The 27,423-nt window shown below is 40.8% G+C and overlaps 2 protein-coding genes across 10 annotated transcripts in view; both read left to right on the top strand.

The window, feature by feature from the left end:
* SULF1 (sulfatase 1) overlaps positions 1-27,423 on the top strand; it is a 181,286-nt gene that overhangs the window by 64,245 nt on the left and 89,618 nt on the right. For 7 of the 9 annotated variants that reach the window (XM_058528839.1, XM_058528833.1, XM_058528831.1 and 4 more), the window contains 3 exons: positions 957-1,070; positions 26,265-26,337; positions 26,641-26,872. In XM_058528839.1, the coding sequence (XP_058384822.1) occupies positions 26,701-26,872 (172 nt within the window). In that variant the 5' untranslated portion in view covers positions 957-1,070; positions 26,265-26,337; positions 26,641-26,700. Of the gene's footprint in view, positions 1-956; positions 1,071-25,791; positions 25,890-26,264; positions 26,338-26,640; positions 26,873-27,423 lie in introns of all 9 variants that reach the window. The other 2 variants (XM_058528834.1, XM_058528836.1) reach the window with 2 other exon arrangements.
* Positions 4,422-8,215, top strand: LOC131396634 (small ribosomal subunit protein uS14-like). Its single transcript, XM_058528996.1, is given in 3 exon segments — positions 4,422-4,427; positions 7,531-7,594; positions 7,597-8,215. Coding segments are annotated over 3 exon segments (198 nt in total). The 3' UTR covers positions 7,725-8,215.

Raw genomic sequence — 27,423 nt, forward strand, 5'->3', positions numbered from 1 at the left:
TGTCAGTGAAGCCCTGTGCGTGTGCTTTCGTGTATAAATTCACCCTGCAGTGCATAAGATGGGATCATCTAGTTCTTATTCAAAGGATGTTTAGAGGATCAGAAAGTCAATGTTGTTGCTCTTCATCACATGTGCTACAGAAATCTATTTTGTTTATACTTTGTATAAACTCCATGATCCTGAGTATCATTGGCAATATAAGTTAAAAATAGCTCATGTCCTACCATTGAAACTACATATCAGAGGACATTCGGACTCTCTTAGCAGCCTGCTATTCATGTTTATTAATATCTGCGGTAAGCAGGACACCCTGCTACTAGGTACGTGTGGTCGGGGGGAGTGACAGAATGTAATCCATTGGCCACGTTATCCAGGCTAAAGTGGGTTGCATTTTAAGATAATCATTTGACAAATATAAAATTGCTGAGGGTGGCACCCCAGAACACAGACACCTGAGGATATTTCCTTTTTCTATGCTTGGTGTGTTGATTCACTAATTTCTAGTCATTTAGAACAGTATGGCAGATATATTTCCCAATTTTTACGCTAGTGTTTCAAAAGAATAAGCCACAGAAGCAAGACATAGAATGGCGGCTGCCACGCAGTCTGGTGAGATGGTAGAAAACCATGTTCCTGCCTCACGTGGCCGTCCCAGGGGGCGCTCGTGACAGCCTGAGGTAACCCGCAGTGACTAGGTGGGTGACCTTGGAAGAGCTATTTCACCTCTCTGTACTCACTTCCCTCAGCCGAAAATGGGGAAAATAGTCCACCTCCTTGGTTTTGTGAGGAGTTACTGCACTGTTCCTGGCACAAACTATGTGCTTAACGAGTGTATGCTTTTATTATTAGCATCTCTGACTCCCATTGTGCACATCTTTAAGAGCATCTGTGCCCTTGGGAGAGAGCGAAGCCCTGAGTTGGGTCTTTCAGAGCGTTCTCTCTGTTTCTCTCTGCAGGTGGAAGGAGTAATCTCGCAGGTGGAAAGAGAATCTCCTAACCTCGCTAATGCTAGCGAACCAGGTGCAAATATCCAGATTTCTGGGCATCCTTGACAGCACGTGGTACACTTGGTAAGGAGTGGGGCTCCTTAGAGGTTTGTTGAATGAATGCTGATACCCTGGCTGAAAACTGCTTCTCATCCCCCGAGGTATCAATCACTTGGCAGTTTCCTACATTTCTTCTTGATAACCTCAACTCAATGTCCTATGAATGGATTTCTATTGCCAGAAACTATCATTAAATATGCATCATTCTGTTAAAAGGTTTTCTTGTTACAGCTTCTGGTCTCCACGAGTATGCTATATTAAATAGATATAACAATTCTTAGCTCTACTCTCAGCATGAGTGTGGGCATCTTAGGGGTACCCCAGGAATGTGAATCATTCAAGAAGATTCTCCCGCATGACTAAGCCACTCTCTGATATTAAAGTTATATGCTTCCCATTTTTAACCACAAAGGACAAAGTGACCTGCAGAAATGCTTAATACCCTGCCAGAATGTCAGGGACGCGGAGGCAAACATCTGCACATTTGAAATGAGAGTCTGTGATACGTAGTGCTTTGTACAGTATAAGATGGCAACTTTGACTTGCAATGTCTCGCTTCCTTCGCTGGTTTTCAGACTCCTCGGATGCTGCGTCTTTTGAGGGTCCTTTCAACTGTGCGCCTGGAATTAAAATGTTCCACAACCTGAGAACATGACCATTTTTGAGAGAGAGGGGAAAAGTAATCAGCCTACTTTTTGTTTTGTTTGTTTGCTTGTTGGATTTTTGGTTTGTTTTGCCTTTTTTTCGCCATTGAGCTCTTTTTCAGGCACATGCTTCTCACCTCTGACCTCCTATCCAATGCCGTAGAAGCTAAACGCTTCAGCAGCCCTGCCCATTTGCCTGCAGTTAATGACTATAAATTTGGTTTGAAACTTCTCGGCTAAGTGTGCTAATGCACGGAGGCCAGAACCCCTTTCTAGAATATGTCAGCATCCAGGAGCCTGCCGCATGGAGTCGGGACGTTTAGTGAGTTTTGAAAGCACTTGTCTAGAAGGTGAGGGAGGGATACTTGACAGTAATGGTTTCTACGGAGAAGAGCTTAGAAATAAAGTCCTGAGCAAAAAAATAAGACAATGAGAGAAAACAGAAACTCCTGTCATGTCTAAGCCTTCCCACACTGCAGTCTTCTTTCTTTTGCAACCTTCAATTTATTTCCAAAACAAAGTGAGATAAGGCAGGATTGAGCCCTGCGGCTGGATACCTGCTAGTGTCCAGGACTGTCTTTGAAAAGAACAAGGACACATCTGTCAGTGAATTCTCCCCACTGCTCACACGCTCGCCCTGCTGTTGTCCGACTTGCTGCACAGCTGAAGGGCTGTTTCAGAATCCCAATACCTGAGGCTTTGTTCTCAGAAAGGACAACTTCAGAGCAAAGAAATGGCTTTCACGCTGATTGGGAGTAAAGTCAAACTTTTACAACTTTTCATTCTTTTTTTGAGTCTACTGAATGAAAATGATGTTTTAGAGAAATTGAGGCTCATTGAGAAAAGAAAGGCTTTTAAAGCTGAAAGATCATGTATTACTTGAAAAAGGCTTTGTGTCCTAATTTTTCTCATATTATTCTATGATATGCAAATGTGAAAAGATCTTGTCGTAGGTAATTGCTAACTAGATGTTTAAATATGGCTGAAAATACCAAAGGGTGAGGTACCCAATTCATTTTTTTAAAATTTTTTACATTTGGTCAAAGAAATTCACATGAATGAGTACATTACCATCTGGACAGCCATTCTTTTATTCCACAAACATTTACCAAGCTTCTGTGGTGTGCCAGATTCCAAGTGGGCTCTAGAGGGAAAATTATGGTCCAAAGGTAGAGATAGGCACAGGGTATTCCTAGAGTCCAGAGGAGGAACACAGAATTTCTGGAGAAGGGAAATAAGTGTGTGAGTGGCAGAGGGAGGTTGAGGAAGGCTTCAGAGATGTCTGAACTTTCTTAGGGAATAAAAAAGGGATCAACCATTTTGGTGGGAGTGGAGTTAGATGGGCGGATATCATGCTGGACAATCAGCAGATAGAAGGCGCCTAGAAGGCATTTTTAATACTAGGGCTGTGATTGGGAAGGCATTGAATTTGGAACAGCGAAAAGATATGGTTAGGCTAGCATCTAAGATTGCTCTGGTGCCTGAGTGACTTGGAGATGAATTCAAGAGTAAGCAGACAGGAAACAGAAAGACGGTTAGAAGCTGTTCCAGTGATCCGGAAGAGAGATGAAGGCATGAAGTATGGTAGTCAAGAAAGGATGGAGAAAAGGGAACAGAACTGAGAAACATCTAGATGATAAAAGTAGCAGGATAAATGATTGATGAGTGGGGAAGGTGCCAGAATAGATGGAGAGAAGGGATACGTATGGCCTCCAGACTCATCTGTCATTCCTGGAATGATAGTTGTGCCACCAACTGGGATAGAGACACTGATAAGTCACCTTTCCCTCGACATGATGACATGGATTATTTTCTGTAAATAGAGACCCAAATATTAGAGTACCTAATATTTATCAGGTGTTTTCGTGTTTATCTACTGCTCCACTAATTTTAAGTCATTTGATAATAATAACAACCTGGAAGACAGGCAAGGCTATTATATTTTCGAGATGAGAAACTACAGCAGAGAGAAAATGTCAGCTTCTCCCAGAGACACACAACTAGTAAGTGGAGTAGCAGAGAGTCAGACTCAGAACTCCCGTCCACGTCCGTCCTCCTTCCCCTAGGGCAGGCCTTCTTCTTTTGCGAGGAGTTGTCTCCATACCAGGGGAGAGGCACAAGCTGTTTCTGTCTTGGTGATGGGGTTTCCTGCCTTCTTGCCCAGGTTTCTGAACCTAGTTGCATGCATTGCCGACCACGGTTAGGAATGTATATTCTTGCTACAGGATGTCATTTGAGGGCTCCGCTCTAAAGAGACATTTGTTATGCCTTCTTTTCCTTTTGCCAGATAGAATCCACACATGAAAGACCAATGATAAGTACCTAGAGGAAATATACCCTTTGTAACTTTCACAGGACCCGTCACAGAGTAGGTGATGGCAAGCATTTCATAAATGAAATCAGTAAGGGTTTACAGATACCTCTGTTAGGATTACTCTAATCTAACCCAAATCAACCTGGACCAAAAAAATCTGTGATTTCAGTATGAATCTATAACCTGAAAAGCTCATAGGCTTTAATATGGCACGGCTAAAGAATTCCTGAAATGGGGAATTCAGGAAAAGAGAAGGGAAGAAACAGAACATAAGTGTGTGTTTTGGGGAAAAGAGATGGAGAATGATAAGACAAGAGTGGAGAGGACGGGAGCAGGATGTACAGGGAAGAAAGGATAAAGTCTCCCGCTGAACTCAATAAAATGTCAACAGAAATGGCATCCACATTATACAGAAGTATGACGGTAAAGCATATTAACTTGAAATGACTGCCATTTGTGAGACCACAGCACACCCCAAGTCGTCTTAAGGTAAGGGCAACTTGGCCTTTCCTCTGAGAAGGGTGATACCAGCCAGGCCTGCCCTGTGTCGCAGGGCAATGTGCAAGATTATCGAGCCTCATCTGTGTCTTTACTCAGAAAAACTGAGGCAATGGAACTAAGAGAAATTGAGGATTCACTGTTATAAGTTTACTCTTATAAGGAAGGGGAGAAGTAGATTTGGCTCTGGTGAGGGAGTATAGGACATTTTTTCCATCAGATGTAATAAACGAGAAGAAAGAGAAAGTGGAAAAGAAAGATACCCTAACAGTTACATTTTTAAGGCAAGCACGGTGATCCCTGAAGATGTATTTGAAAGCACGGTCGTCGTGTTTAATCAGGGCATCAGGGAATCCCAAAGTTCTCGAAGGGAGCAGAACTTGTGAAGAAAGTCTTTCCTTCTAAATATTTTTAGGGAGAACAAGCTATTTGAGAAAACATGTGGGTCCTGTGAGTAGATGCATGTGTGGCTAAATGTTTGTTTTCCAGAGCAGAGGATATAAGACTTACTTTAAAAAAAAAAAAAAAAAAGAATTGAGATAGAAATGTTTTAAGCTCAGAACTGTGGATCCACCAATTTGTAGATCACTGAAAAAATTCAATTTTCCATTCTTTCTCAGTGGTCCTGGATCCAAGCCATTGATGGGGAGGAGTTGGGGAGGGAGTGGAGATGAGTACGAGGAAGGGGTGTCCTTCCTTAAACAGGAGGCTTACTGACTCACAATTGTACACCTTCTTTACTCTGTAGCCATTCATTGGAAGGGCCAGAGGATACTCAAGTTCCCTGGCATCTTCTTCCCTGAGAGCTGAAGACAAACACTCATTTCCTTTTCTTCCTCCCATGCCTTCTTCAGTGGCATAACTTCTGGGAGTCACGCTTTAAAACCTTGGGAGTTCCACATACTCTGAAGAATGTTGGAGAGGGTTTCACAAATTTTAGATATGTGGGTGTGGTGGGGACAGAAGACATTTCTTCACAGCACAAATGCAATTTACTCATTTGAGCAATCCCTTAACTCGAGACAGAAGTGGCTTCAGTGAAAATATTTATGGAACTAGAAGAAAATTGTCTTAAATTAGTTTTGTGTCAAGTACGACGTAGCTCGAATGTGATCATGATGGAGCCTTTTCTGATATAGTAAGGAAATACAAGATGTGGGGTCCTTTCTCCGCTTTGAGAAACAGTGATTTGGGGTCAGCCATTTAGCCTGTCTGAATCTGGTTCCACCCCTGAAAAAACAGGGGTAACAACAGTGCTGCCGAGGGTTACTGGAAGACTCAAATTAGAAGAGGTAAGTGAAATCTTTGTACAGTATAATTTCATACAAATGGTATTATTGATTACTCGAGACCTCAGTTTCCTCAGTTTTTAAAATGAGCTGAGTAAGATGATTGCTCAAGTCCATTCTTGACTTTATGAGTCTATGAGTTTATGAGTCTATGACTTCTATGATTCTGTGGTTCCGTGAGGTGGAGATTTAAGTGATCATACAATTAATTATTCTTATTGGTCAAATCAGACTACTTCTGGTTTTTTTTAGTTACTCTAACAAACACCACTGTATACAATACATGCTTACAAATACAGTCATGTGCGGCATAACGACGTTTCAGTCAATGACAGACTGCATATATGGTGATGGTCCCATAAGATTAGTACCATTAGCTTAGGTATGTAGTAGACTATACCACCTAGGTTTGTGTAAGTACACTCTACAATGTTTGCACAACTTTCCAAATCACCTAACAACACATTTCCCAGAACATATCCCCATTGTTAAGTGACACATGACTATATAGAAATTCAGCTGCTAATCTTTTAATCTTCTACTTTCAATATCTTCATATAATGTTTTTTTGACAAACAGCCACGTCAATTTAAAAAGCCTCATAGCCAAGTTTGACTCTAGACCACAGCCTTCTTGCAGTCCCCCTTTGTTGGTAATGGGCCACAAATAGATAACAGGTGTGTCAAGATATCTATCTCCTCAGCCTCAGGATGGCTGGGCCGGGCTGGGATGGCCATGAGTAGCCTTGTCTGCTCACCTCAATGTGCTGTACATAATTGGTATTATTATTTTCTTTATGTGCCATGACAGGAAACAGTTTGGAAAACATAGACTAGAGTAATTGAATTTACCAAATAATTTCTATTTCGTGGTAGTTAAACATAAATCAAATTGAATAAGGTATTTCAGTTTGTGTATTTATACTTTTTTACTTTTAAACGTTGCTAGTTTATCAATAATAACTTTGGATTAACCATTAGTAATGGTTATGGAATCAGTTGTCACAAGTCTAAGAATAGTGTGTCAGTTACATATTAATTTGAGTTTACAAAATCCTAATTTGAGGTATAACAAAGATAACTAAGACATACATGCAAAACAAATCACTTTTTGAAATTCCTTTAAAGCATAGAGACCTTGAATTTTAGGCATTTGGATTTTTTTTTTTTTTTTTTTGGTGGGGGAGATTAGCCCTGAGCTAACATCTGTTGCTAATCTTCCTCTTTTTGCTGAGCAAGATTGGTCCTGGGCTAACATCCGTGCCCATCTTCCTCTACTTTATATGTGGGACGCCTGCCACAGCATGGCTTGATAAGTGGTGCACAGGTCTGCCTCTGGGATCCGAAGCGGAGCCCACGAACTCAACCACTACGCCACCGGGCCAGCCAAGGAATTTGGATTTTATTTAAAAATCCTTGCTGTACAAGTAAAGCCAGACTTCCTATTTTCAACTCAAAACAAAAGTCATATTTGCAGGAGTGAGAAGAAAAAAAGGGAAAAGTTCTGCAGGTGAAGAGAGAGAATTAAGTTTTTCCTATGAATAAGCATGCCCCAACATTCCTGCAGAGGAGTTGTTTTTATTATCATCTTTGTATCCAACATTAAAATTTTGCATGTGGGTAAGAAAATAATAGAATATCTTTCTTAAACAATGTTTTCTTAAAATATTGAAATTCTTCCTTGGGATGTGAAAAATGGAAATTCGTCATTGGGGGTTAACCTCTTTCAAGAAAACGTAGGTAGCCTTTTGCCTCATTGGATCCTTGAAAGCAAAATGCATCCACCAGCAGCTCTCCTGGAGCCATCAAGAAAATTCGGCTAGGGTTCTTGCTCTTGCCACATCTGCTCAAACCAGCACGGTCTGATCTGGAAATACGGTCTCAGTATGTGCCGCCAGTACACAAAGGCTATAGGCTTCATTAAGTTGGACTAAGGGAACTTCCTTGACTGGGTCATCCAAGACATCTCACCTGGCTGAAGAAACAGTGCTAGCTAGCTCTTTGTCCATGAAAATGGTTTAAAGACTTCAATTATGAGTATTTGAATGTGAATGGAATAGTCAATTGATTATAGAAATCTCTTTTTTAAAATTTATCGTCTTAGTGGAGTCGTTTTTAAAATATGTGGCTTATTTTCCCTCAGGTATATAAAAGTATTCATGCTGGAAAAAAAAGAAAGAAAGAAAAGAAAACTCAGGTAGAGTACTGGTATATTGTCTATATAAAGACTTCAGGCGGGCCTGCTCCGTGGCTTAGCGGTTAAGTGCGTGCGCTCTGCTGCTGGCGGCCTGGGTTCGGATCCCGGGCACACACCGACACACCGCTTCTCTGGCCATGCTGAGGCCGTGTCCCACATACAGCAACTAGAAGGATGTGCAACTATGACATACAACTATCTACTGGGGCTTTGGGGGAAAAAAATAAAATAAATAAAAAAAACCTTAAGACTTCAGGCTGTTTTTTTTTAAGAAGCTAAAGAGCAAGTCATACCATAAAAAAAAATCCACTTGAATCCTGGGAAATTACCAAAAGATAGAGGAATCCATTTCTGTTTTTTATTTCCATAGCTAATGAGAGATTTCTAACATTCTTTAATTGACCCAGAAACCTTAAAGTGCCTTAAATATTAGTTAAATATTAGTTTGGAGATTAATGCCTGCTGAGACAATTTCGTGTTCCCACTTGCCCCCAAGGATTTCATAGCACTTATCATGAGTTGTAATTACACATTTATTTGTGTAGTTCTTTATGTCTTCAAATCGCTCATTAACCACAGGTTTTGTTTTTTCCTATTTAGAATATAAATCAGACTCTTCTGGTTTAATTTAAAAGGCCATGTTTTCCTAACATTTTAAATCTAGGATGGTGGCAGAATGAGAAGAAAACATCAGTGTTAGGAGATGTAATTGGGAATTTGACTAGACATAGCAGAAATCAAAATAGTGCTTTGCCGCAAAAGGTTTTGCTCTCTCAAGTAAAGAAATCCAGAGACAGGCTGTCAGGGCTGGGACAATAGTCACCAGGAACCCAGGCTTCTTTTCTCTCTCTGCTCCACCATGGAGTATTCCATCAGTGAGAGTATCTCGTGGTCCAAGATGACTGCTGAAGCTCCAGCCATGTTGTATGACAAATGGCCACTCACACTCTTTTATGGAGCTGTCCTGAAAGTCCCACACAACTCTTTCATTACGTCTCATTGGAAAGAATTCAGTCATGTGGGCACATAAATCTTCAAGAGAAGCTGGGAGATGTCACCTAAAGCTGGTCACATTGCCACTGTGAATAAAATCGGGACCTTGTTATAAATGAAGAAGGTAGTGAATGATGAGGTAGGCAATGAGCAGTCTCTGCCGTATAATTTAGGAGTATTTGCATCAGTCAAAAATGAGTGTATTTTTCCTTTCAAGAAATGGTAACAGAAATATATGAGCTCAGAATTTGTCTGGAGAAAAATAGGTTGTCACCAGCAGACAAAATAAAGAAAAGTGGTGTCTTATGATTGTATGGAATGTTATTTTGGCCTCTGCATTCATCCCTGTGGTGGGGCAAAGCAATGACTCAAGGTGAGGTGAATTTCTAGGGATAACTAGCACATCCCACTGCCCTCTCCCCATGACTCCTGCCTAGAAAACTACAAGTTTTCTGGCCACTGTCCACTGAGAAGTCCTGTCTGCTACAAAGCAGTCCTTTCCTATTTAATGGAGTTTCATGTCACACACAAATGCATTTTCAGCAGTGTAATCAATCTAACTTTCTAGTCTGTCTTTGTAAAAAGACTGTTAAAATGTTAAAATCCACATATCTTCAAGGCTTTTCCCAAGTTATTAATCCTCAAGTTATTTAATCCAAATTATCTCGTAGACATATTTTTACCAAAAAGTTGTTTTTCCCATAGTTTTTTTTTTTTTTTTGACCTAAGATTCTATTAAGGATACTCTGATCAACATAATAATATTGCTAAAATTATTAGAAAGCAGCGTTAACACTTTAACTCACTCTCTTCCTGTTATTAGAGACATTATTACTTTGTATTTTTACTGGTTGGTGGGTTTGTGCGGAAAGAATAAGTAAACCTAAAACCAATATTCTGTTTGCTTGAATTGTAGTGGAAAGTATTAATGAAAAGGTTTGAAACTTGTGCAAATGCATTTTTTTCTTGCCTGTTTGTGCAGTATATTCATCTATATATTTTTAACATCTATGTCCATGGATGATCAAGTTGGCAATTATTCACAAAACAATGAAGTAAAATGGATAAGAACTGATTTTTTAAGGGAAAAAGCCACAGAGTCGAAGATCTGAGTGTGAGTTTCTGCTTCAGCTCTCTGACCCTCCTGTGGGGGACAGCGGTGGATTGGAGAAGAAATAATAATGCTTGCTCTACCTTCCTATATAAGTTGCTGTGAAGAGCAAAGTTGATAATTTATGCCAAAGTCTGTCCTGAACTGTGATGCATTGTGAACACAGAAGTAGTTATTTTATCCATGAAAGAACAAATATATCTTCTAATGGGATTTGAGATACAAGAAACCACCTAAGCATATGTAAAATCTTGTTCACATTTCAATTATGTATTATCATGGAAGGTCAGGCGTTCAGATAACTAAATATATATTAGAGGAAAGTGCTAGCTAAGAAATAGTTGTCCACTAACCAAGTTGGAAACATTTTTCTTTTCTCTACCTTGACTGGCTAATATGACTCTTTGGGGTTTGTTTTCATTTGGAAAAGATGAACATCAGACTGCACTGTGGCGTTCAGGGTGATGTAACCCGAAGTGAATATCGTGCACATTCTAGGGAGCCTTGGGGCCTTTCAAAGTGTGCTGTCTGTCCTACTCTTAGAAAGAGGGCCTTTGCCAGCACATTCTGGAACTGTGTTATACCTAGCGTCGTATATAACTATCCAACATTCAAATGGAAGCACGGCTCTTTTCTCAGTCATCTGTTATCTCCAACAGTACCTAGCAAAGGGCCTTACACCAGTGCTCGAAAAAAGATTGCTGAATTAAATGTGTATGGCAATTAAAATAAATGGAATTGAGGGCTGGCCCAGTGGCATAGTGGTTAAGTTTGCGCGCTCCACTTTGGCGGCCTGGGGTTCATGGGTTTGGATCCCCGGTGCAGACCTACGCACTGCTCATCAAGCCATGCTGTGGTGGCATCCCACATACAAAATAGAGGACGATAGGCACAGATGTTAGCTCAGGGCCAATCTTCCTCAGCAAAAAGAGGAAGATTGGCAACAGACCTTGCCTCAGGGCCAATCTTCCTCACCAAAAAAAATAAATAAATGGAATTGAGCAAGAAATGGCAGGTAGTTCTAACACTCCTAGTCAACTATCTGGGAAAGAATTCCTGTTAAATATGGAAAATGGCAAAGCAGCGGTATTCCTGTGGAACTTAATCTAAAACCCAGTCTTCCGTAACTTCCTTTAGCCTAACACCCTCAACTAGCCAGACACAGCAAAAACAAGAAGGAATCTAATAATCCTGTGAAGCACCCACACCAAGATGTTTGTCACAGAGTCTGTGGACTAAACCCACGATAGTTCCCACCGGAGAGAGACCTTCATGTCCTCACTCTTATTTTAAACATGGATCTAAGGAGGCCTAACAAGCCATCTCCCTGATATCTCCTAGCATGTTAGAAGAGAGAAGCTGGAGTTACGAGAGGTAAATACACTTATAATAACTAGAAGTGATAATTGATAGCAAAGGAGGTAAAACCATACTATGAAAAGCATCCATAAGGAATTCCAAGCGGTATCCGGTGTTGTTTCTGTATTGAGCAAACAGCTTTCCACATCCCAGCATCCCTTAGGAAAAGTCTGAATTGTAGCCAAGGGCAATATTTATTTTAACAGGATGACCCAGAGCCGTAAAACACAACAAAACTATGACATCATTCCCAGGATTCTTTGAAGACTGGGAAATGGCGTGATTAATTTTTAGAAGTTCACGTGGTAGATTAAATCATAATCCCCAATTATTGCCACTGCACCCTCACCAGAGAAATGAGCAGAGTTCAATGTCCCCACGCACTGTGAAGGGACTTAGAGCCTTCCAAGGAGCAGAACATCTCCCCAGCCCACCCCAGGGCTCCACCACACGGCTTTTGCGTTGGCCAATGGCACGTGAGCAGGTGTGCCAGATGCTGTGTCTAAGCAGATGCTTTGAGCAGTATTCCACGTTTCCACCTGCTCTCCTGCTCCTGGTCTCTGTACTGAGAATAGCGCATCTCACGGAGGGGCTGCTGCCTCGGCCTGAGTCCCGGGGTGAGAGACGTTGAGAGCCAGAGCCTGGAGCAGGGCTGAGCCACCACCTCCTGCAGCCTCCATGGAACACAGGGAGAAATAACCCTTTTTTGTTGTAAGCCGTTGAGCTTTGAGGATGCTTTGTGTCAATTCAGTGTGCTTTAAAATGGTTCCTGTTTGTCTGTTTTAAGCTCCCGCCTTTAAGTGGTTAAAGTAAGGTATCATGGAAATTCCCATATTTGGAGACCCTCTTTCCTCCTCTTGTAATAGATAATCGAGGTATTACTGAGAATAGCCTCAGTGCAAATCGCACTTGTGGAGACAGTAGAAAAACAGCCACACGCAGCCACGTGCGGTATGTCAACCGGATTGTGCCTCGTCCACCCAGCAAGCCAGGAAGCCAAGCCTGGGGAGGTCTCCTGTGGGCGTGCCCCCTTGGGGCTGGGGAACAAGGCCTTCTGGGGGCAGGAGTCTCAGTGGATGGAATTTTCATGGACTAGTGATATTGAGGATGACGTCATTAGGGTGTGGGTTAAGGACAGCTGGCAGCCACCTGCCCTCCTTTTAGAAAATGTCAAGGGTTGGGGGGTGGATCTCTCGGATCACAGGCACAAAGCGGAAAGGCAAGCCCGATGTTCTTTCTGTCTCTGGAAAACGAAGCATGCCAGTCCTAACCCGGAGCCTGAGAATGACCGACTGCGTGACTCTGCACAAATTATTTCACCTTCTGCCTCGGCACCAAGGATTAATTAATCATTGCAAGCTGTCTCGCGACTACACAATGCTAAGTACAAATAGAGGAGACCCTGGAATTCATAGAGTTGTGACTCGTGGTCTTGAATATTCGTGTTCAACCACACCAGTCCACTCTCACCCAGCAACGACTCTTTGTTTTACTGAGCTCTGAGGGGACCCCTTCTGTTTGTAAGGTGAAAGGGGGCCTGTACGTGGTGTGTGGCTGCAATACTGATGCCCTGTTTTGTTATCCTCGGGTAGATGCTGTAAGGGGCGGTGGCAGATGCCCGGAAACACCAGCAACACCTGATGCCCATTTTCACCCAAAAAATTGCTGTTAATTTGGCTACTTTAGAATTATTTAGGCATACAAGATCTTTTAAAGTGAGAATGCACGTCAGGAGAAAATGCAAAACCAGAACAGTCAAGAACAAAGATTCTGGTGTGGGGTAGCCCCAGTTCTGGCCCTTACTGTGCAGTCTGGGCAGATTCCTTAACTTCCCTGAATCTCAGTTTCCAAATGAGTAATAATGGTACCCACTTCACAGGTATGTGGCTGGGATAAAGTGAAGTAACGACTATGGAAGCTTTACTCCATGGTACATGCTCAGTGGATATTAGCAAAAATTGTTACTTCTGGAGAAAAGGTACAGTCTCATCCACGTGTTGGAAATTGTGGAAATTTAGAGACCCAGGAGAGCAGAAGGAAAGAAAGGAACGGTGAAGGACTTTAAGCAGTCAAGGTGGGCGGAATGGGGCGGTAGTATCTAAGGAACAAAGAAAGAGAAGCAGATGATAAAATGAGGGGAAGAGGGGAAAAGGAAGGAGAGAAGGCCACGAGTTCAAAATGTGCTACTTCTCAGTCGTGCCCAGGGCCCAGCAGCAGTCCATGTGGCGTTGGAATACACTCCCTTAGGTTGGACAACTGGAAAACTTTGAGTCCAAATTCTTGCCTCTTCTCAACTATCAGAACACCTGTCCCAATTTGGGGTTCTAAGAAGAAGTGGCTGCTGCAAGAATTAAGATACACAAAGTAGTTTGGAAGGTTGAAAACTTGACCTGCACTCTGTTTCAGCCCACTGAGCCTAGTCCCGGTTAGTTCTGTCCAACTTCTCGAGTTCACTTTTGCGTGGCCTCATCCCTTTCTCTACTCTTCCAAAGTGGAAGAAGTAGAATTCAGCTTGGGGTTCCCCAGAGCACCTGATGTGTCTTGCACATCACGATGGGTTGATAAGTTTTTTGGATGGTATTGCTTAGTTGAGTCAGAGTTTGTTTTTTACTGCAACTGTATTTGTCTACCAGTGTCTCAAAGAGGAGATGATAGATGGGGGTAAAAGGCCCAGAGTGGGTGATTGGCAGAGACAGCCAGACAGAATCAGAAGACTGGAGAGGGACTTCATTAAAATAAAAGCAAGTAACTCACTCTGCCTCCTTAATATCTAGTAATAATTTGCCTAAAGATATAAAATAAAATGTGGTGGTGGTAGTAAACCTATCTTCATGCATAACAATTGTTTAATAAATGGAACAAACTTCAACATTGCTCTGGGCCACTGTCAGACTCCATTAGTTCATGTATGTTAAGGATTTGTGGAACCTAGTTTCTTCAGACGTTGAAAGAGAATATTCAGAAAGGGATAGTAGAGAGTCATTTGAAAGTGTCCCAGAAGAACACTTCTGGATATTTGCTGAGGGAAGTTTAATGTTCTCTAGTGGAAACTCTTTCAGTTGCCCATGCCTAGTGAAGACAGAGTGTGTTGGAATATTTGCCCTCTCGGCAACTCTGCAGAAAGATAGTCTTACAAAAGTCCTATCAGCTATGAAATAATTGGCAATATCAATAGTCCTGTCTTGTGAATGTTTAGCTGCCTCAGTCAATGCAGAGGCCTGAAAGATCAACCTACATGAAAAGACTTGAAGCACCTGCCCCAGGCTTGGCTCCGTCCACTTTTCCTTTTGCTGGTACTTGTGGGTTGATTGCTCTCCCCTGGTCCAATATTATCAGCATCAGCATCACTTGGGGACTTGGTAGAAATGCAGTTTCTTAGGCCCCACCCCTGAGTCGGGAATGCTGGAGAAATTAACAAGACCTCCAGGTGAATCTCATGAACCCCTGCTCTACCTTATGAATTAAGTACTTGAGTTTGGGGGCTTTGTTTAGTGGTGGAATGGTTGCTCTCTTGCATAGCTCTTTTATAGTATCCAGTATTCTCAAATTGAGAGAAAAGCGTGGTAAAGAAGTTGTTTCTTCTTAGAAGGAAAGCTTCCTCCAAATCTAGAGGGAAATCAATGACTAAATTGTCAAAGGATTAAAAAAAGCCAGTGCTTGGATTATGACTCTTAGCCCAGATCTTTCTCTTTCTTGCCTAGCTTTACTCTCCAATAAAACTGATTAACAAGTTAATTATGCAAATTTTGGAAGATTTTTTAGTTGAATTCAGTCCAAACAGGAAAGTAGTGGTACATAAGGAAATTTTTCTTAGTGAATTTGGAAAGCATTGATTAGTAATCTAGTAGTCAAAATTCTTTTGAGCCAGATGGGCTTTAAATATACTGGCTTCCAAAACTTAACCAACCAATGGCCAAATCCAAAATAACCCCTTCCACCACTGTCCCATAACTCCCACTAGGTATGTTATGTAAGAGGAGAAGATTTAGGAGTTAGACGGAAACAGTCTTCAGATATTTAAAGCATTTGTTTTATAGAAGAATACGAAATTATTTTGTGTGGCTCAGAAGAATACAACATTATTAAACATCTAGAAGAGAGTAAGGCAAATTTTTGTTAAATGAAAGGAAGGTTTTCTAACCTTAAATGCTGCCCCGAACTAAACAGGTGACAGCGAGTTCCGTGTTACCTAGGCATGGACATTTTTCATTGATGCGATAGAGAAGTTTTATTAATTAGTTAAAAGTTAATTTAGGTAAACTTTACAATCCCTTTTGTCTTAGTCCGTTTGGGGTGCTATAATAAAAATACCATAGACTGGATGGCTTAAATAACAAACATTTATTTCTCACAGTTCTAGAAACTGGAAGCAAGATCAAGGCAGCAGATTCATTGTCTGGTGAGGGCCCACATACTGGTTCATAGATCGTCATCTTCTCAGTGTCCTCACATTGCAGAAAGGGTTAGGAGAGCTCTCTGGGGTCTTTTTTATGAGGGCACTAATCCCATTCATGAGGTTTCCACCTTCATGATCTAATTACCTTCCAAAGGCCTTACCTCTTCATACCATCAAATTAGGGGTTAGGATTTCAACATATGAATTTGGAAGGACATAAACATGCAGTCCATAACAGCTTCAAACTCAGAGATTCTATAATGTGTTTTCTAGAAGGTCTCTTGCATGTTAGCTCTCTAAAGTGGAGATTTCGAACCTCCATTCTCATATATGATCTGGTCTGTGAAACAGTGTTTGTATGAGGAAAAGCAGATTGTCTGTGTGCCAGGGGATTGCTCTTTGCTAATTTCGCAAACCCGTTCATGATCATTTACATGTTCCTTTTGGTGTGTGTTTTGAGGATATAAAGCTGTGTGCAGGAGATCCTGAAATGGAGGACCAGAAACATCAAATCGAATCCTGTATTTTCAACCATGATTGAAACTAAACACTTTCAGGAAATAGAAAAAGGATCAGGAAAAACAAACAAACAAATCCAGAGATCCACCAGGCCTGGATGTCTCGGTAAACTCGGTAGGCAGCCAGACTTACTCGGTAACTGTAAGAATCCAGTACTACTAATGACCACAGCTAATATTTTGAAGTTGTCAAATGCTGTTATTTGACGTATTTTCATAATGTTTCACCATAGTGAGCCAAAAGAATGATATACGAGAGTCCCAATTTTATAAAGACTTTTCTTTTTTTTTTTAATAATTTTATTTATTTATTTATTTTTTCCCCCCAAAGCCCCAGTAGATAGTTGTATGTCACAGCCACACATCCTTCTAGCTGCTGTACGTGGGACACGGCCTCAGCATGGCCGGAGAAGCGGTGCGTTGGTGCGCGCCCGGGATCCGAACCCGGGCCGCCAGCAGCGGAGCGCGTGCACCTAACCGCCAAGCCACCGGGCCGGCCCTAAAGACTTTTCTAAACAACCCAAGCTCCTCACTATTTATAGTTAGCAAATACTTGCTGTGCTTTGCTAATCTGTCCATCAGTGACAGTGAAAAAAACAAAACAAAACAGTGAAAACTGTTTTAGTTTCTCTCTCACTTTTCTATGCAAATTTTATATATAAACCCAATTCAGATAACACGGAAGCATTCTTTATTTTTTTTCCTTAATTAATAAACACCATCTACCTTCGTATGTATAATGTTTTAGTAAGCTTATAACTATAATTGAAAATTACTTTCCTTTTTGAAGACTGGGATATGAAAATCAGCTCGACCCTGTTTCATTATAATCTCTAATATCACATCAGGTTTTAATAAGCCTCCTTTTTGCGACTCACATGTGCTTAAGACTCATGGAAGCCAAATCAGCAGAGAGAAGGGCTTACTTTAGATTACTTTGAAATATGCATTGTTTGAAATGGCCTCTGGTGACTAGCTTTCATGAATGGTTCATTTTACTTCTGGGGCACATCATCTGGTTTAATTATATCAGCTCCTTTGTGTGGCAAGTGCTGTTCTTGTGTGTACAGAGAAATGAAGGTTTAAAACAAAGTAGAATAGTTATAGTTAGTGAGAAAATAAATTCTGGAAGTGGAACACCGTTGGGTATTTGTAGTATGAAAGTCTAGACGAAATCTGAGGACTTGTCCAACTGTAAACACCTCTTTATAAAGACACTCCAGCGGCAGTAAACACAAATTTGCCCCAAATGTCCATAGATATAGGTCATAATCTGAGGCTTTTCAGGAGGATTACTTTACAAATATGACAAATAACAGCTTGAGGGTGATAATAGGGCTCTTAAAATTTTCATGCTATAAATTCTTACAGCTTAAAACTTCATAAAGTTTACTCTTTTGTAACAATAGAGTAAAATGTTATTTTTCATTAGCTAAAATATTTCCTGACCTCTGTCCGGATAATAAACTAAGACAGAAGTCATATCTTAAGTTTCAAGTTACTATAGGCCTTTGATGCAAGTGGGATCATTTGAATCAGTAAATGTTAATGAATTTATGGTTTTAAAAATCTCCCTACTGTATGTCTTTAGGTGCTAATCCATCTGGCGACACTGATAAATATCTCTATGTCCAGATAATGATTTCAGGGTAGTTTGATGAATTTGACCAGATGGATGTCAATAAAAATAGACAATTTGCATTCATTGTGTACTTTATGCATGCTTTATGACTAAGCTTAATAAATTAATTTTTCTAGAGAAGCCTGCTGGTTACTCAATTTGTTCTACTGTAATGGTATTTTCCATGATTGCAGGCCTGAATTTCACTTAAAATTTAAGTAGAGTTGCTCTTTTTTTTTTTTTTGGTGAGGAAGATTGGCCCTGAGCTAACATCCGTGCCAATCTTCCTCTATGTTGTATGTGGGACACCGCCACAGCATGACTTGACGAGTGGTGTGTAGGTCCCCACCTGGGATCTGAACCCGCGAACCCAGGGCCGCCAAAGTGGAGCACCAGAACTTAACCACTATGCCACAGGGCCGGCCCTAGAGTTGCTCTTTTTACTTGATAAATGTCCAGCTACACTTGTTAGTTGTTGGGAGGTAAGTATACAGCTAAAGGAAAGATGATCATTTGAAGATAGCCCAGGGATTTGGGTACATATAAAGCACACATTGAAGATGATTTTGTCATTAAAAGACTTGGAATTATATATTTAAACAAGAATACAAAAAAAAATCTCAAAACAATATTTCCCAGTACTACTTGTGAAGGAGTATTTTTGAAATATCAATACATAAACTAATCTGAATTTTAGGTTTCCTTGAAAATGTCTCTGAGCAAAGGAGTTGACTTAAATCTGAATGTTTGATTTTTTTTTTAAGGATTCTCCTGTAAGTAATAGATTTTGAAAAAACACAAAAAACAGAGCTATTCTCTATAATTTGCCCCTAAGTCTTAAGCTAGGAACTAGAATTCTCTTTGCTTGTCTTTTGAAATGTGTATTCATCTTTCACGCTCTGTTTCCCAGACCTCTCTTCCTTGGTCTTTACTGTGTGAGGCCAGCAGGACCCCTCGGAAGGGACTTGTATCTCCATGCTGCTGTATTTAAACCCTTAGAAAATGTTAAAGAGCATTATATCGGTGGTGAGCTTGCGAGCATAGAAAGTAGGCCAGTAGAATTCTCTTGACTGTGGCTTTAGTTCTATAGTAAGCTCAGGTGTTCCTCTTTCCTCACATAGATTTTAACTACAAGAAAATATTCGTAGAAATGCTTTTGAATTATAAATATAACATATATTTGTCTTTTAAAAATATTTTCTTTAGGGCTGGCCCGGGGATGTAGTGGTTAAGTTCATGCGCTCCGCTTCGGCGGCCCAGGGTTCGCAGGTTCGGATCCCAGGCATGGACCTACGCACTGCCCATCAAGCCGTGCTGTGGTGGCATCCCACATACATAATAGAGGAAGATTGGCACCGATGTTAGTTCAAGGCTAATCTTCCTCAGCAGAAAGAGGAGGATTGGCAATGAATGTTAGCTCAGAGCCGGTCTTCCTCACACACGAAAAAATATATTTTCTTCAACTTAAATATATCACGAGAATTGTAGAACTTTAAAATAAATGTGTATTGTGCCACGATTATGAACATCAGGGAACAAACTAAAATGAAACATGTCGAGAAGAATCCCCCAATCTGTTAAAAGTACATTTTTAGTACGTAGGAATGGTTGAACTTGAAGCTGTGAAGAAAACTGTCTTTTCGTTACTTGAAATATGTGTCTGTGTGTGTGTAAATATATCTATACACATATCTTAAGTATGTGTGTGTGCATATGTGCACACACGTGAATCGAGAGAGAAAGATAAATACATAAGGTGCTGAGGAAACTTTATGCTGGTGGCAAAGACAGTAGTGCTCAGCAAACACTTCTTCTACTCCACCGAATCCCCCAGCCCTCTTGTAGTTGGGTGGGTCCATGTGACTAGTTGCATCCAATGAAATGTTAGAAGTGATCTGAGTCAAAGTTGAAGCCATGAAAAGCTCCTGCAAGATTCTTCTGATTTTTTCTTCCTCTATTTCTTGGTCCAGTTATTGCAGCCACAAGACAACAGCGCCCCCATCAGCCCACGTCCATGCAGGAGTCGGCGGTGCAGATTTCCCCGCCATCCTGTGTGTGACTTGGAGTATGAGTGACAAATATGCTTTTATTGTGTTGTCATTGATATTTGAAGTTTGTTATATAACTGCTTCTGCTGACTAATGCAATACCTCAAGATACTTCAATACAAATAACGCTGTGAATATATAAAACCAAAGCCAATCTAATGGAATAACCGTATACTTTAAGACCTAGCTAAGATGCCAAGACCACATTTGTAGTTCTTTTTATCAATGTTTCTGTTTTCACCAGACACATTTTAACTGAAGTTTCCAATGCCCCCCTCTCCTTTTTTTTAGAACTCCAGTAATCTCTTTGTTCTCCTTCTCTGGGATCCCACTGCCGCCCTTGAAACTAGTGACCGTTATCAGACCCTTTCGACACTTTGTAGCCTCTGCTTTAGGAATATCAAGTCCTTCTGGTTCTTTTCATAATTTTTAGATCACTTTATTTTCCTTCATTTTGCAAATTCCTATCTGAAAGAAGCTGGACAAATCTTAGTGTTGGATCCTTTGCATTTTCTAAAATGCCCTTGCTAAACTCGTTTGTATGTGGTTTTAGTTCCTACTTTTGTGGGGCTAAGTCTTGAAAGTACATTTCTTGCTATAACTTCTCACTTCATTCTTATCACTGCTCAACTCCCTCTGTCTGTTCTCTTCCTTCATGAGAAGACAGAGGGAAAACCTAGAAAACTTAAATTTACTTATTTCTATTTTTATAATGCAACAGGTCATTGAAAAAAAATCCAACACAGACCTGAATGAAGTAAGAAATAAAACCTATGCCTCTCCCTCACTGTACCCGAGGGATAAGCAACACTGACAGTTTTGTGAATAGATGACTTTTCAAGGTTCCTTCCAGTTTCAGGATTCACAATATTAGGGGGAGAAAGGAAAAAAAGCAAACATTGTTGGAGGAGGATCACATCATTTAGTCAAGTATCTCCCCAAAGATGCTCCCGGTCAGAGATGCACACTTTTCAGCGGTCATTGGTTGTTGGAAGAGATTTATTATTAGAGGAGCATAAAAATGTTACTGCACCAAAAGGAGACTGTCTATCTTCTTTGCTTGGAGTTGTAATAAATTAGATCAGGAAACAGGCTTTCTGGGGATTAACACTAGATGAACTTTGCCAGCTATGGGGTTTTTAAAAGAAGAAATTAGCTCCTCCATGGTTTCACATATATCATAAAGAAGATAGCACATCCTGAAGGCTTTCTCTGAAGTAAAGAAGTGATGTATGGGAAACTTGAAAGCCAAAATTAAGAGGAAAGGGCCGTGTACACTGACCCTAAGAAGTGTGAGTATGTAGATTGGTGGTGGGGGGTGGGGGCGGGATGTGAATACCAGCTTCTTGCTGGTTTAATCCCATGTGCTTCACTCTGACGACAAACAGTGTGTTCTGGCTAAATTCAGCTTCGAATAATTGCTTGCTGCGGCCTTATCTCCCCTGCTGTTTTGATTGGTTATGCCGCCCCCTTTTTCTCTGTGCTAGCTATGGAGTGGCATTGCTTTGTACTAGAAATAATTCTCTTGCCCCATCCTTCAAAAGTGTATTTCTGGGTCGTTCTGATTCTGTCTCTCACATACTTTCGATGTGTGGGTATTCATTTGTAAAGGTCTGTGTTATCTTCAGATAAAAAAAAACCCCACCGAATATCATCATTCATCAATAATTCCTATATGATACCAGGCATTTAGAACTTAAGACAGTTTCAAGGCTGTAAGAAAAAAAAGTGAATGAGAAGTTTGTGAATAGGGCCACATCTACAACCTTGAGGTAAAAGTCTGGGCTTAGCTCTGAAATCAGGTATCCTACAGGCCATCAATTCTCAAACCCTTTGAGCTCAGGATCCCTTTATATTACTCACATTGATTGAGGGACCCCCAAGAGGTTTGGTTTATGTGGATTATAGCTATTGACACTTAGAAATTAAAACTGAGAAATTTAAAAAATATTTCTTAATTCTTTTGAAAATACCTAATAAATCTATTGTATGCCAACTTAAATGATATATTTTATGAAAATTACCTATATTTTCCAAACCAAAAAAATATTGGTGAGTAAAGTGGCGTTGTTTTACATTTTTGCAAATCTCTTTAATGTTTAACCAGATAGAAGAGAGCTGGATTCTTATAGCAGCTTCTGCATTCAATCTGTTGCAACATGTTGTTTTGGTTGAAGCATAGGAATAAAATTGAGCCTCACATGGATAAGTAGTTGGAAAAGGAGAAGTATTTTAACAGTTTTTTCAGATACTTGTAGATCTTCTTTAATACTATACCAAAACTTGACAGGTGGTAATTTCTTAAAGGTTAGAAGTAGTAAGAAATCTGAAACCATATCCGTGAACTTTTATACTCTGTTACATCATAATCCAGTGGTCATCTTGTACTTTGATTGAATTTTTTTTACTCACGTATGATTTTGTAGCATTGTATTTGGTCATTTGGGAAATGTTGGGTCACTGAATTATGCAAATATTCTAAACGTTGATGCATTTCATTTTACAATATCAAAAAATAACGCTTGTTAATATCAATGCTAACGTCATCAGAAAAGTTTTACGTATCGGGAAGCTGCCAAGCTTGTGGGGGCAGGTAAAGAGCTTTCCAAAATTCTGATTTTAACTTGAAAGCTAGATTTCTGTCATTGGCAACAAATACTGTCAGCTGTTTTCCTTGAAATGACAGTCTCATTTCATTCCTTATTTGAGAAAATGTCGGCCAAATATCCAAGTCCAAATGGTTCTTTCAAGCAAAAATAGTGTTCCATGAGAAAGAAGGGTATGTAGTTCTTGCAACTGTCACACAGAGCTTTTCCTCGACAACCGTCACACCTCCATAGGCAATGAAGGGCTTTCTATGTACCTCCTCTCTCATAAAACAGAAAATTTAAAAGAAAAGATGTGTACTCAAGGGTCAAGGTTTAACAAAATGAATCGTGTTACTGCTTCATCTTAAGTGAAATTGGCTTTTTTTTAAACTGTACGTGATGCTCCCTTCCTTCATACTAAGAAGAAAACAGTTTTACCCCTCATTGCTCTTACACCATCAGTGCAAATGTCAACAGAGTGACAAAAGCAAATAACATGTCAGTATTCTCATCAAAATGGTTCTAGCCCCATGAACCCCCCCACAAGGATCTCAGGTCCCCCAAAAGTCCCAGATTATACTTTAAACTAAGCAGGATCTTTTCAGTATCTTGCCACCATCCGCTTACCTCAGCACCAGCTGCCCAGACAAGGGGGGGTCTTGATAAAGACAAAGATACCCCGAAACCCAGTGGAGCAGTGAGAGCTTCAATGTACTATGGGGTATTGCCAGACGGGCATACGTGAACTAGACTTTGCATCCAGTGAGACTGAAGTCTTCCCGGTCTTTTTTTCTTTTATATGTGACTTGAAACTTTTAATGTCACATTTATAGTTTGGCTTGACTGCCCTAAACAAAATCCTGTAAACTTTCCACCCCAAGTGACTGTAGCTGTAATGGGTGTTTTCATTTAACGGCTTGGAGAAAAGGCAGCTTGTATTCTGGTCCTAATTCGTGAATACAACACCATTCCTCAAGCTCGCTTTCCATGTGTGAGAAAAACCTCTTACATTTCTCCCATTTTCTACGATTTCTCAAGACAAATCGTTAGTCTCTAAGGACACTTGTCGTCCGCCGCAAAGTATCCAATTCAAACATTGCATCCTTGTCTCCTTTGTCAAGTTCTGCATTTCGTCTGTCAGGGTTTTTTTCTTCTTCTTTGCTTCTTTTCCTTCTGGACCTGGAAACCAGGCACTGAGAGGATGACAAGTTCTAAAAGGTCATTTTTGAATAAAGAATTGTCTGTGCGTAGCTTTTTCAGAGTGGCGTGTTTTGTGTGTTTTAGTGAAGGAAGGTGGGATAAAAGATGGAGAGCTCCTGCTGGCCAGACGTGTCTGAAAGTTCAATTTTCTTTACCACTCAGTTTCTCTGCTTTTACATATGAATCCTCTGAATCGATGATAAACTGTGGCAGGAGAAGTGTAGGTCTCTTCTGCGCCTTTAACTCTCCAGAAAGGAAGGTCACTTTACAGGTAAAAAACGCATGGACTCTGTTCTCTCTTCCCTTTATTAGGAAATTATTTTCGATGTAGTTTATACAAGGTACCATTGAAGCTAATTTTCTTTTTCCCCAAGGAAGAAGTAAGGTAAATAAGATAAAGAAAAGAATAACCAGTAATGTTGATTGGATTCCAGGAAATGTTATCAGCATCTTAATTGTCAAGAATTTTCAGTTTCATTTCTGGCTGATTAAATGCCGAGTGCCACTGTTGGCTTGGCACAGTGAGTCTGACTGTACTGTCCGGGTCACTGCAGTCCACAGAGGTTGGTTTATACTGTAGTGGATGCAAGAAACCTCTGCTCACTCTCGTTTCACACACGCCTGCAGGCTGTGAGAGGTGAGCAAAGTTTCGCTGCTTAATGAACCAAGCCTCTAAGAAACTTCTATATTTAACTATTTAGCCTGATGCACACTTTGTGGGAGGAAGCCATTGTTTGACATCTTATGTCTTTCGTTTTCTTGTTCTTTCATGCTTGTATCAGTTTTCTCCTGATTTAATACAAATGCGCAGAAACCAGTCGGTGCAGAACAATTGAGGCTTTCAGTGTTCAGCATGCACAGCAATCACTGAAATAACCCCGAGTTATTACAGAAGAAACAACACTGAACCTTACATATTGACTTGCTCAGGCCAACAGGATCAATCGGAGGTAGCTTGTTTGTTACTCTGCAGATAATGTAGTCAGGACAGCCTTGCTGTAGACACTAGATTGTTGTTTAAAAACCTATTTCTTGCTGAGTCTCCCTCTCTCTCTCTTTCTCCCACTCTCTCTCACAAAGTAATTACGGGCTGCAGAGTGAAAAGCGTTAGAACTGTTTACAAAACAGCTCATAAAGTTTAAAATAGTAGGGGTGTGTATATGTTTGTGTAAAACAAAATAATGTGTATGGCAGGGGTAAACAGTGCACAGGCTTTCTTCTTCTTTCCCTGCTCCGTGCCAGCCTCCAGAATTGAAGGCATGGAAGTGAGTGAGGGAGCCCCTTTCTTCCTGCTCTGCAATGCTCACGCTTAATTCGTTATGCTTATTTATCTGATGCCAGTTTATTGTTGCAGATCAAAATACAGACCCTCAGGTGTGTGGGGACAGAGTGGCTGATGAAGTGGGCCGCTATCTAATTAATTTTAGGACGGTCTAAATTCCCATACAGACGTTCTCTCATGACATCCAAGAGAGATTTTTTTTTTAATGAGCCCTTTGCCATCTTTCAGAAGTCCAAGAGAAAAGCTTTCAGCAGGTTAGTGTTCTAAAGTGAAAGGGGCATTTTCCAACCCTTTCAAAAGTCTCTTGTGCAGATTTGCAAAGATTTTGCAGCACTCCCCTCTGTATTGTATTTATTTATTTTTTAATGTGCAAGGGGAGCCTCTAACCCCCAGCCTCGGAGCCAATCAATCACTTCGCTTTGCAGGTTTAGATCTGCTGCGGCAAAGCACAACCTCGGTGCTGGTGGCGCTGCACCAGGTCTTGATAATAGTGAGGCTGGTGCTGACAGCCGAAGGGGGGCTCTGTCCCCTTAGGCGCCGGGGCGCTGAAGACGCTAGCTGCACTGAGGGACCAGCCTCACCCAGAGGAAGCGCCTATTCCCCTGGTGATTGACGGAGGACAGTTAGGAGCTTTTCAGAGGCTGGGAAAGGTGGCCCTCCCAGTCACTTACTATGAAGTCTTTGTCAGCAGAAAGAACTCTCCTGGGTACTGAGTGACATAATGCAGACGACAAATGACAGCTGTGCGTTTCATTCCGCTTGATAAGTTCTCAATATCGTACGCAGGTGAGTTAACACTCCCCCAACACGCCTCTTCCAGCCAACCGCTCCCCAGATGCTCTCTCCAAAGGCACTGTGGTGTCACAGGCACTGCTGGCTCTTCCTCATCATCGTTAGTTTTCTTGGGGACATTTAAAGTTCTGTTAGAGTGTGAGCAGGGTTGACACTCTCAGCACCATTTTATGGAGCTGATTATGACATGAAGGTATTATTTGAGTCATGTGTGAGCAGTTCTGAACGTGGATTCCTTCTCTGTCTCCCTTTTGGAGTGCTGATAAAATATATGTATTATATGCTGTTTCAAGAGATTACTTCATGCCAAAAACCTGTATCAAAATCCTTGACTGATGCTTCCTTTGTATTTTTTTCTCCCTCTTCTAGGACTCTGTCTGCAGATGTTCTGAATACCTCTGAGTATAGAAATTGGTTATTCAACCTGGATACCTAATTCAAGGTATTAGCTCTTGTCAGAAAGCTTTTACGTTCAAGCTCTGCGTTGGAAATTATACTTTGGCAATGCATTGAAATAGGAAAAGTTGGAATGAGAATAAAGCATAAAAGTGAATTTGCAAAATAATCAAGTGCTTAAAAAACTACCCTCCGCCTGTGAGGGTTTGCCATGCTGACTCACGTGTAGCCCTGTCTTGGCCAGCTTCTGTGCCCGTTCTTGCTCAGTTGTAGCCTTTTTCCTGCAACTGTGTTTGGGGTTTGGATTTCATTTTAGTCTCTTCTTCTCCCTTTCTTTCTGACTGCCCAGACCTGCAGAAACCAGGAGACTGCGACCTTTTGTCAGTTTTGTGACATTGGACCAAACACGATGAAGTATTCTTGCTGGGCGCTGGTTTTGGCTGTCCTGGGCACAGAACTGCTGGGGAGCCTCTGTTCGACTGTCAGATCCCCGAGGTTCAGAGGACGGTTACAGCAGGAACGCAAAAACATCCGCCCCAACATTATTCTTGTGCTCACTGATGATCAAGATGTGGAGCTGGGTGAGACGCCGGATTTTTCACTTGTTAGTCTCTCTTGTTCAAATGATTTGCTGGCCTTCCGAGTTATCAGTAGCAGTCAGGCAGCATTTTGGGGTTTGGCACTTAATTATAGTACCTTAACCAACAACCTAGCTTATAAAATGAACTTGTATTGATTATAAGGCATTTGGTTTGTGTTTCAACATTCCTTTTCTGGTCTTACGCTTTTGAAACATTACTTCTCTTGTCTTAAGCTTTTGAAACAGGAGGGGCCTAGGAGAATACGAGGATGGAGGAAGAGAGTAAGCATGGAATAAATACTATAGAAGTCAAGGATTTGATCGTGCACCTTGGAAACTGTTGGTCAAGAAATTTTTTAAATATTTGGGCAAAGTGGTTTCAAAGAGTAGGAGATTATGACCTTGATTCTATGCGATGTATGTGAATATCAACAGATGCTAGAGAAACTTTCAACAGTTATTATTATTAGAGTGAATGATTTATTCAAAGCTTGTAACATTGTTAGGTAATTGAAAGTTACAGTATTTGACATATCTTCTGGTAGTAATTCA

This window comes from Diceros bicornis, chromosome 33 (genome assembly GCF_020826845.1).
Source record: "Diceros bicornis minor isolate mBicDic1 chromosome 33, mDicBic1.mat.cur, whole genome shotgun sequence".
NCBI classification, from domain to species: domain Eukaryota; kingdom Metazoa; phylum Chordata; class Mammalia; order Perissodactyla; family Rhinocerotidae; genus Diceros; species Diceros bicornis.